A 13427-nucleotide genomic window follows, 5' to 3' on the forward strand; every position below is an offset into this window, starting at 1 on the left:
GAAGTCACGAAGCCATTAACCTGTTGGTGGCGGCGCTATTGCCCAACGGTTTCACACAACTGCTCATCGTTTGCCTTCGCTCTACCATTGCGCGAGACGCGCACAACGTTGACAATCCATTACCGTCACCAGTTTGCGGCACGTTTGTTCGCTTTCGCCATACTAAAATATTCTTGTGCTCTTGTTTGTTTGTCTCCCTTTTTTCCCGGTGTTCCTGCCTGCCTCGCTCACAGATTCGAAAGACTCAAAGCCAAAGATAACGACTTCGAGGTCCGGTTTGCGCATCTGGGCAATCTGGGCGTGCGGAACGGCGTGACGGAGTTCAACTGGGACAGCAACATCGACGACATGCCCAGCATCGAGCATCACTGATATCGGGCCCCACGGGCTCGTTCGGCCGCACTGGAGGGTGGCGACCGCGACCGAGCCATCATTACCGCTGGTGGACGACGCCGGTGGGCGAAGAGCAGCAGCAGGGCAGCAGTAGACGGTGGCAGCGGTGGACCGTTGCCGGCCATCGGACCATCAGCGCCACCATACCGGGTACCGGCGTCGGGCGGAAGCGGCACCAACCACAGTGCCGCGAGTGCCACCGCCACCGCCATCGCGGTCGCTCATCAAAACTCAATCAATCATCAGCGGGCCGGAAGCGGAGGCGGAGGTGGATACGGATACGGCGGACCGTCACACGCCGGTGACGTTGACAAACCCATTAGTGCTAAGCTCAATCTGACGACTAGTCCTAGCAGTGAACGTAGGCGTAAGAAGGCTAATAAGCAACACCCGGAGCAACAGCGAGTCCGCAAGCGCGAGGATACGCACCCGACGGTCGATGCAGCTAAGCTGCTGCAGCGATAGAATCGTCGGCGTGGCCGCGCGCCTCAACCGGGAGAATGGAATTAGCAATGTGCGCACCGTGCTGCGTACGGTAGCATACCCTACTTATGCCGGGACGCTCCAGTGTGTGTTCCTGCCCGTGCCCGACGTGAATCGAGCGAACGAAACGAGAGGAGGCGATTTGTTGTGGCTGCGGTAGGCGCTACCGAAAGGCCCACAAATCGGATCAGCCTTAGGAAGGCGTACCGCGAAAAGAGGCGGTGGGAAAGATTATTGGAAATCGAATCGCGCTAGTACCCCACCAGTCGTAGGTTTAGAAGCCCACAGTATAAGCTTTTTAAAGAAACCAATATTCAATCGCCACCGCGCGCGGGCTGTTTGTGTGCGTGTGTTTGTATAGAGCGGTGCATTATGCTTACTAATCATCGGATCGGTCGCTGCACGTTGGAGATGTGAGTTTGGAGCGCTTCCCGTGTTCGTCGTCGTTCCGTAGTTTATAGCTTTCCGGCTGCAAAAGTGACACAAACACCACCTTCTCGATGCACGATTCCACCGTCAAAAGCGGATGGAGATGACAGTGATCAGCGCCGCAGTCATGGCATACTGTGTAAGGCTTTAGGTTTAGCTTTAAGGAAATTATCATAAGCGCCGTGACAGCCGATTAGGGGAAGAATGATGAAACGCGGACTTAAAAAGGAACCCAGTTCAGAGCGCACACATAGTCGGCTGTGTGGTGTGCGCGCGCCCCGTTTGCTCCCGAAGCCATATCTGCACAAATGCATTCTCAGGGGGAAACAACTCTCACTCGTCGAAATGGTAGTGTGAAAGTGAATAATGCAGCTTCCTCACAACGCTGCACGGTTTTGGCAAATGGTGTACAATCGTTCGTAGTTTTCCGGCTGAAGCAGTCCGGCTGAAAGTATCTTGGAAAGATGATGCGGAAATTCACAGAAATTGTGTTTAGTTCGTTCGTTCGTGCTGGTTTTTTTCGCCCACTGTCAAAAATGTGGCCAGCGGCAGTGCCGTGTCGTGGTGTGAAGCGTAAATTACCGTGTTTCTCATCATTCGTGCGCCTACTGTGATACCAGGATACTGGCGTGTGGTGATGAAGCGCGTGCGACGCGGGCAAGGTTTGGATTGGAACTAAGAAGCATCCGGGCGGGTGTGAGACAAACCCACCGACGCGACGAGTGATGAAAAGTGAAACTCGCTTGCTGCTGCTGCCATCATCCTGAAGCTAACGAGTTAATGTAACCTGTCATCATGTCGCCGCGTTCTCGGTTCCTTTGCGTGTGTGTGTGATTGCATCGTTCCCATCATCTCAATGGCTTCATCCGGAATCGTCCTTAGACGCACCATCATCACCATTACGCGTCGCCGGAAATGGATGTGTGTAACGCCATGTAAGTAGATAATGTAGTCATTTTGAAAAATGCTTTTAAATTTCTGCGACACAAATCTTGTACCACAAGGCGCCGGTGATGGTGTGTAGCACACAGATTGTTTTTAATGCGGTGCTTCCCACGTTAATGCGCTAGGGTTGTGATTAACGCACGAAAGCCTGTGTCGACAGCTCCAGGATGATACATATTTCTTTGTTTCGACTTATCTTTGGTGATGGGTTGTAAAGAAAAGTGATCTAAAATGACTTCACGTTTCATGTTACAGTTTCTGCTTGGCAAAACCGACGCTTCAAACCAATTCGTCATCAAAAAATGGCCACCAAGAACGGGGAGGGCAGGAAGAAAAAAAAACATGTCGAACGGCATAATGAAATGAGTTTCCTCTGGCATTGAATGGCGACTCAATCGCACGAATTAATGGGATTCTCGAGCTACTAAAACATTCGATTGAGTTTAGGGTTCGATGCGAATGGGCGACACAACGATAAGAGCGACCATTGGACGCATTGCTAGTGTACCGCTGGACTGGGCTGGTTCGTTTCATCCATCCGGTGTGTTCCGGTCCTCTGTGTGTGTGTGTGTTGTTTGCCCGGGTTTTGCGGTTTCGTGCACGGGGCGGTCACGCTATTTGGTGCGCCACGAGAGAAGTAGTAATCCAATAAGGGTGAATCCATTCCACGGACCTCCGCACCACGGCTACGGGCGTTCGGGCCATTGGAAGCGCACGTTTCATCGGCGTTTCCATTATGAAATGTCCTCCTGTGCGAGCGTGGCGGCGTGGTCGTTGGATCCGTTCGGGAAGCGATTTGGCATGTTTCTTTCTGCTTCGACGGACAGCACCATCGGATCGAATAGTGAAAGTAACGAGGCGCGTCTCACGGCCATTCGGCCACATTTCGTCCGGCTATATCATCCCCCACGGGGTATCTATCGAAGTGGGGGGGGGATCTAGATGATGAGCTGAGGCGAATTAGGTTAGGGAGTTTGGAATAACCAATTCGATCGGTTATCTCAGTAGGCGCGGGGAATCGTTATAGTTCTCTGGCTCATCCGGTGTGTGCGTGCGGGTCGGGTGTGTGCGTGCGGGTGTGTGTGTGTAGCTGAAGAAGCAACGTAATCATCAGGCACTCTTCTTCGCTTTTTCGATCCGCGTTTCTAATTCCCATCACATGCCCTCGCAAAGGGCATTTTCACATAGATCGAACCTCCCACTTCCGCCGCCGGACGGGGCCCTACTACGGCAGCATCCTTCGCAGTCCGGGTTGACGATAAAACATTCATTCGAGGTGGTAGTTGGCGTATTTCGTGCGTGCTAAAGCCGCAGTATTGATGGTCCTGGATGGTCGTGTGCATGTTTGTGCGTCCACTATCACCACAGGACGCTGTATCGTAGAGCAATGTTCCGAATTGTCGCTGCATAGAAAGCGGCCTGAACGAGAAAACATGGCAGGACGAGCGAAATAACACACACTCAGAAAAAAAAACCTTCAACCCATTTGTGTGTTGTCCGGATCGTACGCATTTTGTCCTCCAAATTGTGTGTGCGTGTGTTTGGAATTCGTGGCAGAGTCGAATGTCTAGGGATGGGCGACGATGAACTCCGGAGATGACACGGTGTCATGTCCTGCTCGATTAGCTCTCGCGTCCGTCCGTTCGTCCATTGGAGCGTTGGAGTTGCGTAGGACGGCGATGGCGGCGTGGTGGGTGGAGGCTGTGTTTCTGCGTCGAGTAACTTAATTTGCCATTGACACCAGTGTTTGTCGTTGACCTCCATCTTCCTCCACCCCAGCACTGATGCTTAGCCTGTTTTTTTTCTGCTTAAACTTGGAGCGAGATGTATTTTTATCAGTCTCTCCCTTTTTTGTCATGTTCCCCTTTGCCCTGGGAACCGGAGAATTCATCCACATTTCCAATAGCCAGACCCTGGGACTGGGCACGTCGTTCATTGAAGCGTTTGAACTCTTCGTTGTCTCGTAGGGGCACACTAGACAAACGTTCCCGGTCTTGTGTCAATTATTTCTCATTTTGCACGCTGATGCTCGGACCATTTGAAGCCGAGCCGAAGGGAGAGAGAGAGTAAGAGTGAGAAGAGACCGGCAATGGTGAAAATTGTCCGGCGTCGTTCGCTTCCGGCACAGCAAACGATCGTCGTCGCCATCGTCATCAACAAGCTTTGACGCCACCACCCCCACCAACCGCGTTTGGTCCGGGAGAGGAGTGGAAGTTGGGTGATGCGTTTCTACTGATTGGTCACTGCTAAATGGCCGTAAGCTATCGTCGTCAGTTCATCGTCAGCCTGAGGGAGGGGAAACGCCAGCTAGAAATAAAACCTCGCAGCGCGCAGACATAAAACCATAAATTCATTAATTTAACTACCTCTTGCTGAGCCACCCGTGCCCCCCTATGCTTCCACTGCACAAGTGTCTCTCGCCCAATGAGTGGCCCAGGTTTGGTTTGTGATGGATGGGCGAATTAGCAATACGATCCTGCTGACGCCTACCAAACACAGATGGCAGATGAATTTAATTCTCTCCCATTGCAATTTCGAGCTGGGTGTGTATGTGTGGTGCAAAGTGATGCAATAGAAGCAACCTGCTTAACGTCAATTTGTATTGCCATATTTCCTGGAACTAACGATTTGCTCGCATGACCCCCTCTAGCTGCCGGTTGCGAAAGCGCAGTTTTTTCTATGTTATGACAATTGTTTGTCGTCTGCTGTTGATTACACACGCATTCAAGACGCTCTTGTGCCCTCCCCACAGGAGGTTGAAGGCCGGATCGCAGTGTCGATTGTTTACGTTTCGGTATGTTGGACGATAGAGAGTGCATATCAGGGTGACGAAGCGTTACTAGCATACAAATTGCTTCCAACAAAAAGAGAGTTACGGTTAAAGTACAGTTGAAGTACATCGTCTTCAAAGGAACCACAATTTGTACACCTGTGTGTACACATATGTACTTGGAATTGAAGGAAGAACAGCGATGGGATGTTAGAAAAAACTCCACATGCCACAGGACGGCCTACACTTGCCCCGTTGTATAAAGCTGCCGATGAATCAGACCCGCTCTGAGAATCTAATCGTAGATAGTAAATAATAACTGCCGGCTTTTACCTTACCTTAGAGATTGGTCATGCTGACCTACAAAAGAAACAGCAGCACTAAGTTGCTGAAATGCAACAAAATAGAACCATTATTTCAATGGCTTACTTGGCTGTTTGTGTTTAGCCAAGCAGCGAGGGAAATTTCTTATTAATAACTTCATCGTTTACATTTGCATTGATTTGATGTCGTTTGCAGAGGAAAAAGCATTTCTTTCCCCGTTCTTTGTTTTGCTAAAGCTGTGCAAAGGACAAAACACTCAGCGCGGTGGCGCACGGTCTGTGGATGTAATATAATACGATTTTAATTTCATTAAAAGCTACACCCATCCACTCCACGAAAATCGTTTCGATGCATCAATCCACCAGTGTTGTGCTTCGTTCGCTCCTTTTTTGCGTCTTATCAACCGTGCGTCAGCAGGGACCAACAGTCCGGGGAAAGCTCGGTGGTGTGAGGGTCGTCATGCAGGTCCTCCTGTCGGCGATGAAATTATTTGCATAATTTATTCCGATAAATAAATTCCTTCGATGTGTGTGTGTGTGCGCGATCTGATGCTGATTTCTGCTCGCTGATCGTTTGAATCAGTTATAGGGAGTAAGGCGGGACGTGGTGACGCCAGATTGCTTCTTCTTCTTCGACGGTGGTGGAAGACCATCATCATCATCTTCTCGCTAGAATCGCTTGAATCAATCATTGAGCTTCACTGTGCACTCTGCATAGCGCCAGTAGACCACCCATCTCACACATCCATCTCCGAAGTAATGCTCGATTTGTGGAGAATCGATACATCCAGGGTTTTCGTAATCGTTCGTTCCATTGCTGCTCATTAACTCTGAACCAGAGCCGGGGCTGAAGTTATCGGTGGCGCTAGCCGTTTGTGACAGAAGTAAAGTGTTCTCGGAGGAGTGTTGTCAGTCGCGGTTTGTAAATGACCATAAATAAATCGTTTATACCGCGGGAGATCAATATCCCGGTGAGATAGTCGGTCGAATGCTTGCATTTTATAGATGGCCCACGGGCCCCTGACCTTCGCAAGGGACGAGGGATTGGTGCGAAGCGAGCGAAAAAGAGCCGAGACCCATAAAAGTCACTCATTTCCATCCCTCAGTTACTTCATCGACGGATCGGGGCTTTTGGTGCGCACACACACACAAACACAAACGGTATAATGTGCCGCTTTCTGTTTATTGTCGGTCGAGCGACCATGTGCTTCGGATAACATATGGTCGCTACGGGTTACTGTTACGGCCTATGTTCACGACCCGAAGCGGGAAACCCAACTCGAGCGATGTTCAGATGTTCCGTAGGCACGGTTGGAGTCCTGACCGATTGCGAGTATGTTGGATATGGGTCGTGACAGATGGATAGATGGATATCCCCGTGAAAGAGAGGATCCTATTTTTACACGCTTTTTCTGCTCATTCCTGCAAAGCAAAACCCATCATTACACAGGCTGCTGCACACGTGTGTGCGGTACGGGACAGCGTACCATTGACCGGAAAACCCCTCCCGGTGGAAATTCCAACTCCAGCAATTGGGATAGGAAAGCACGCACACACACCGAAAGCAAACGGACCGTATCAAATCATCTGTTGAAGGATTATGTGGACTAGCTAAATAAACTTTCCCGTGCCAATGATCTACAAGAGGGAGGCCCCCAGATGGCTGCAAGGCCTCCTATCATTTGTTTATGCGATGATCCTTTTTTAGAAGATTAATTCCTTCCTCTTCGCAAGCAATAGCATAATGTCCATCGCTGCTTGTACCTTTTCGTTGTAAATTCGACATCAAAAAGAGGAAACCCGTTTTGGTAGTAGCAGCTGCCGGTTCTGGGCGAAAATTTCCTTCGGCTCGTTAGCTCGTACTAGAATTAGGTGAAAATCACTATTTCTCCAAATACGTGACCCTCCACCATGTGTGTGTGTGTCTGTTCACTTTCGTGCTAAAATCGAAATATGATGACGGTGTTCCGGGGTCGCCGTTGCGCCTTTTGCCGTACGTCGTTCGCTTCCAAATCACACGGTTCAATAATGATGTTTCTTTTTATACCGTCGGTTGTTGTGTGAAGGACTCTCGGTTTCATTTTCTTCGCCGGATCGATGAGGAGATTATTATTATTATTATTATTATTTTGGTTCGCTTTTCTGGTCCGATGCTTAAGCCGATGTCGCGACCTTCCGCGCCAGCATGCCGGCCACGAAACGACGAGATAACGATGGCCAGAATGGCCATCATCGTAATGTCATTATCGGTTTTATGCTAGCAATTAGTGAAATTGGAAGGAAAGGGGATGGGAAAATGCGAAGCTCTCATTGCATGCGGAATTGGAAACGAATTGGATTCGACACGGCCCACGTTCCAGTTGTTATTTGAAGACACACTACTATAAACGGCACACGGAAAAGCGCACCCGGGCGCCGCTTCCGTTTTATGCGCTATGCGCCATCACCATTCGGTGTGTGTGTGTGAATTTGTCATGTGGTTGGGGCGAACGGGCGCGGATGATCGTGTAAGCAGTCGTGTTGCGGACGGGAATGATTTTTGTTGTCCCACTTATATACGTATATGTGCACATAGGGTAAGGAAGTGTCCATTTTCCTGGCGTGGTGAGAAGCCTTTTCGTTCGTTTCTTTCTTGTATTTCTAGCACGCCGTGTGTGTGTGTGTGTGTTACGTGTCACTACCCAAAATAAACGTTGCAATCAGTGGAAAATAACATTCGGTTTTACGGATAATTTCTTTGCGTGTTTCATGCTGTTTTATACACGTGTGCGCTCTCTCTTGATGTCTAGAGCATTGGTTTTTATTTGCCTGTGCAACGATTTTTGCTGCCTCTTTTTATGGCCAGTTTGAAGTTATGCTTTTTCTGGCACCACCTGACAACAAAACACCGTCGAATAGCGAAATGATTGAATATTGTGGTGGGTGACGGCGTAAGTAAGGTGTCATTCAACGCTATTACGATTGTAATTTAGAACGGTCGTGAAAAAGTAGAAACCATTCGGGAAGTACACTTCTAACGTGCATACACACATTCGATTGAACTGGTGTAATGTGTGTCCCACAGTGCCTCTAAAGTACGGAATGATCGTAAAGTCATTCAATTTCAACGGAATGGGAATGCTTTTATGCTCGCAGAAGGTGAATCACGACCATCATATTGCTCTGGGGCGGTAATAATTCGTACCAGCAGCACATTGCACAGTCGTCCTTTACTATTACGCAGCGACTCACTGTCTGTCTAATGCACCTTGCTGTGGCAGATGGTCCATAATCCGGGCGTCGCCAACACTTGGAGCCCACGCGGGTCACGATTGTGGATGTAAGTGATATGATGCGTGCTGACCGAAGCAGAAAACGGTCACCACGGTGAAAGGTGTCCTTCCGGGTATTGTTGTCTTAAATTAGATTTCCCTAATCAACAACCACGAGACCAAGCTTCTCCTACACGACATCATATCTTGGCCAGTTGGCGAAGGTTGGATCCTTACCGGTGGACTTTACACTGACGGCAGTAGAAGGAAAGCCAGTCTCTAGATGAGTGTGTGTGCATCGTTAAGGTAATTCTGAGGACAGCGGCCAAACTCCACCGTGGCCGTGCTCCAACGGTACATTGACGACGACGACGACGACGACGACGAAGACTCATGAAGCTTAGGCAAACAGTTCCAACGAAACGTAGGCGCCCCGCCGTTTCGGTTGTGTTGTAATGTAATCTTATGCCCTCCGCTTCTAACCCTACGAGTGTCTCGCACGGTCATCTCGCTTTCAATGGCATTAGGCGGATTTTCCAAAGATTTCACAAAGGTCCCAGTGTCGTCCAAGAAGGCGAATGGCCAATGAGGGACATCCTTTATCACACGGGCACGGTTTTCCACGAAGGAGCATGATGTGTTTGTATTCATTTTCTCCACAACAAATTCCATGTCCCCCGGTACCACCCATGGGGGGGACAGTGAGGCTGTGAGAGGGAGAGATACACGTGAGATCATCTGGGTGGCGTTTTAGACATTCTCAAATATTTGTGGTACAATGTAGAAGGAGGACTGACTGACTGTTCAGTCATCCTTAAAGAAGTGGATTAATGCACATAGAGTCTCCTTTGTCGGGGTTTGTGTCCCTGCTTGGTGGTTGAAGATTTCTCACAAAACAAGAGCAAAGATTCGTCTGAAATAGTGTCGCTTTATTATCTTCCCCAAACGCCATGTCTTCAGCCACGCGTCTCCCCTCGCAGGTGGTCGATTTACCGTGGACCTTCGCGCATTATCATTAGCATTTAAAGACAAGAGGAAGAAGCCATCCGACGACAACAACTACGGCCACCACCACGACTACGGCAACGGTGTATTGTTCCAAGTTTTATGAATAGGTTTCTCAAGCACCGTGTCAACATCACCCGCAAGCGACCATTTTGCCTCCCAAAAACTGTTAGATTCTGCCCAAAAGACATTGTTGTTGGTGCCCATTGTTGATGTTGATAACAGCCGTACCTGGGTGTGCACTACGCTCGCGTAATAAGTGGCACTGTTGGTTATTCGCGTGTTTGCTGCAAGGTGTTGTCGCGCGTACGCCAAAGCGCTCTTTGCTGCTGCTGTTGTGATGTGCGCTGGTACTGTCGGAAGTGCTTCCACGGAAGGGAGCAGACAGCACCCGGGACACACGAACGATGGTGCTTGTTCCGAGTGCCATATTTTTTATTATTTATCTTGGTGTTCCCTCCCTCGAGAAACTGGTAAACAAGGTGATTATTAAAAAAAAGGAGGCCGAAAAACGGAAAACTGATAGCACCTTTTCCCGATAAGCTTCCACGGCGGATGGTGGGGGAGCTTTCTTGGTGGGGGACAGGACAGGGCCTAGTGTAGTAGGTGCATGTGTCTGCACGTGTCACAATCGTAAACTTTCTCAAAAAACTGAAGGGCACTTCTGTTGTTGTTCCGGGTGCTCCCCCTTGGTGCTTCGATTGGTGTAGACAGTTGGGCCTACAAAGCCTAACGAGTAATGATTTCTTTGCGAGTGGAGGGAAGAAAAGCGACCGAAGAGGATTCACCTGATTTTCCGAGTGGTTGTTTCACCTTTTTCACACGCTCTGGATGTTCCCAAAGTGTGGAATATGCACTCCACCCCAAAAAGGAGTCACGGGTAACTAGTTGTGAGGGGAGCAAACAGGCAGCAGCAGCACTCAATCCAAACGCCCTGCCAAAAGTAGTAGGTCCTCAAAGATACTTTCCAGTGTCTGTATTTTCCACCATGGCGCTGGCAAGTTGTACCGAAAAAGTTGGTCCTCTTCCATGAATCCCCTCAGTTCGCCTCGCAAAAGTCGCGCGTTGCATTATCTAATGGAAGTGGAAGTGTCAGCCAACACTGGAGCCAAAGAGGAGGATGAGAGGAGTAGCTTCGACACATCACGGCACATCACTTGTCACGGGAGGAGAAGAGAGTGCCCGAAGAAGCCCGGGTAGAATGCGGCAAAGAATTTTATCGGATCAAAAACATTCCACACCGTCGTTGTTTTCCTCGTCATCGTCGTCGTGTTGTCGTTGTGTCGTGCTCCTCTTCCTTCCCCGCCTCCCTCCCGTATGGTTTGGGTGGTGTCCCACTGGCACCGGAAGTTGCCTGTCTTTCGCGAGTTATTTCATCACCTGCTAAACCAATAAGTATGATAAGGTTGCATGACGACGACGCGACGCGGCTGTTGGAAAATGCCCCCACATAACGGGCGAACTGTTTCGGGGAGGTTGGCAACATTTCATAATTTATGCTCCCGTGGCCGTTGTGGTTGCTGTTGATTTTGGGGAATTTGTACTGCACTCTGCTGTTTGGGTCGTCGCTGGGGCTGTTGGGAGAATGATGTGTATCGTTTGGGGCTAAAATATTTGCCAGAAAACTTTGCATATTTTAAGCGGTGGAATATCAAGGATGATTTGTGTGAGGAAAATAGGATAAGGAATAAAAAATGGGTGGAAATATTAATTAATTCGTCCCTTTTGCGCAATACTTCCTAGCGTGGAAATGAAGGATCCTTTCGCCAAATTACATCTCATACACGATCCTGGAGCAATTGGATCGTTTCTTATCCCCTTTTTTTGTTTTGTGTTTGTGTGTATAAATCAACAAGAATATGCTCCAACTCTTATTATCGTCCCAAGTGCCTGAGGCGCTAAAATCAACGATTCCTTCACTGCCGGCAGTTTGGGTCCGATGATGGTATGTGCTGGAAAAGGGATCGGCCACACTTACCAAACATCATCAGGATATGATGCCCCCTTACACACGATCCAAGATTTCCGAGAACCGAACTACAAAAAGGGGTAAAGAGAATTTCAATGCGTTTGGAGCAGGAGTGAAAAGTTGACGGAGGACTGATTAAAACATTCAAAACCCTTTTTTTTTGCTGCTGGTTCGCTTGTCCATCCACCATCACCATCACTATTTCCGAGGCAATGGTACCTGGTGGGCTGGCGGAACCCTAACAAACACCGAAATCTCTTGCCTCTTCTCCTTCTACCTCCTGCAGAGAAAGCAGAGAAAAAAGCCCTGGGTGAAAACTTTTTGAACCGTAAAACTTTTCCGAATGGGAAAATGGGTTCACCAAGGAGCCCACGTCTTTTGTTCCTTCATTTCCATTGCCCAGCTAGTTGCATCAATTTCAGTACAACTTTCTTTGCTTCTTTTTCGGTTGCTGGTAGTGTGTGTAGATCCTTCTGGTAATAACCGAATGCTTTCCCAGCCACACAGAAACACACAAAATTCCATCGCTGCGTCTGGATGCGTTTCAGGGCAGGCCCCACACCACCATGGTGCGGTGGAATGTTCTTGTGCGTCTCGATTTCGGACAAAGTTATGCCTCGATTCGTTCTTTTTTTGGGCTAATTTTGGGTGTGCATATATTTGTACAAACAAATGTGCTCCACTTGCTTTTGGGTTTCTGAGACCAGCTTCTTGTCCGAAAAAAAAATAAATCCTTTCTCTTTGCTTGTTTTGTTTTCGGGGGAAACAAACGACGACAAACATGAAAAACCTCCGGAGTAAGTTTGTGCTTGTTGAAATAAAGATGCTTCCAAGAATATGTCTATCGACATCACTGAAACGGAGGAGGTTCATTCAAACAAAGCGAGCCTTCAACATGAGGCGCCCACACACCACCACCACCACCGCCGCCCAAGTACCCACACAAAGAAATCGCTCATCCCTAAACGCGCCCCGCTGTGAAAGAGAAGCTCTCTGTTAGCTAATTTAATTAGAATATATTTTAATTTCATCTCATTTATTCATTCTTCTCTCTTTTCTTCTTCTATTTTAGGCTGCAACATCTTGAACGCAGCGGCGGAACAACAGTAGTAGTTGTAGCAGTGTAGTGCATCGAACGAACCGACCGGGTTTTGAGATTTGAGCAAAAACGCTCCTCCCAGACACACATCCGACCAGCACCACCCCGCGTTCCAAGCCAACGCCACAAGGGCGGGCTTTTCACAGGCACGTTAAAGCTTTTGCCGCCTAGCCCGCCTGGTCTGGCCTATGACCTCGTTTACGTTCGAGTGACGTATGTGCGGGGCCTGCAATAAGGCTGTGGTAACACAAGGGAAAGCATACAATGTTTGCCTTGCCTTGGAAATGAAGGATACAGGATGTGTGAGCCGGTATACTAGCTTCCGATGCTTCTGACGCTGCTGCTACTGCTGCTGCTGCTGCTGCTGCTGCTTGTATGCACGGCAGAATGCACCACCCGTGCGTCTACAACTCCTCCTTTTCATCGTCGTCTGTCCCATCGTCTTGGTCGTCACTCTCTTCAGTGATTAGTGTCCTAAGGCGGTGTTGGAAGGGAAAGAACCTCAACGAACCGCGCGTTCGTCACACTTTCCCGAGACATGGAGCAACTTGGAGTGAGGAATAAAGCTGTCGCCGGGCACTCTCAAGAATCAACACACACACGCTCCGAACAATGCGGAAAAAGTGGACGCTTTTCTCCTTTACCCGCGCGCGCGCCGCCTCTCCCGAAAAGCCAAGGGAGATGGAGAAGGTCCTCTGCAATGGCGCCGCCCGTTGCCGGCAGACGAGCGAACGCTGCTTGGATACTGGATATCCGGGGT

General features: G+C 49.1%; 1 protein-coding gene across 1 annotated transcript in view; it reads left to right on the plus strand.

Moving 5' to 3' along the window:
* Window positions 1-13425, plus strand: part of LOC120898283 (heparan-sulfate 6-O-sulfotransferase 1) — a 50035-nt gene extending 36610 nt beyond the window's left edge. The window contains exons 5-6 of the mRNA XM_040303916.1: window positions 234-2240; window positions 12641-13425. Coding sequence (XP_040159850.1) covers window positions 234-372 — 139 coding nt within the window. The 3' untranslated portion in view covers window positions 373-2240; window positions 12641-13425. The remainder of the gene's footprint in view (window positions 1-233; window positions 2241-12640) is intronic.
* Window positions 13426-13427: the final 2 nt, after the last annotated feature.

The sequence above is a fragment of the Anopheles arabiensis genome, chromosome 2 (assembly GCF_016920715.1).
Source record: "Anopheles arabiensis isolate DONGOLA chromosome 2, AaraD3, whole genome shotgun sequence".
In the NCBI taxonomy this organism is placed as follows: domain Eukaryota; kingdom Metazoa; phylum Arthropoda; class Insecta; order Diptera; family Culicidae; genus Anopheles; species Anopheles arabiensis.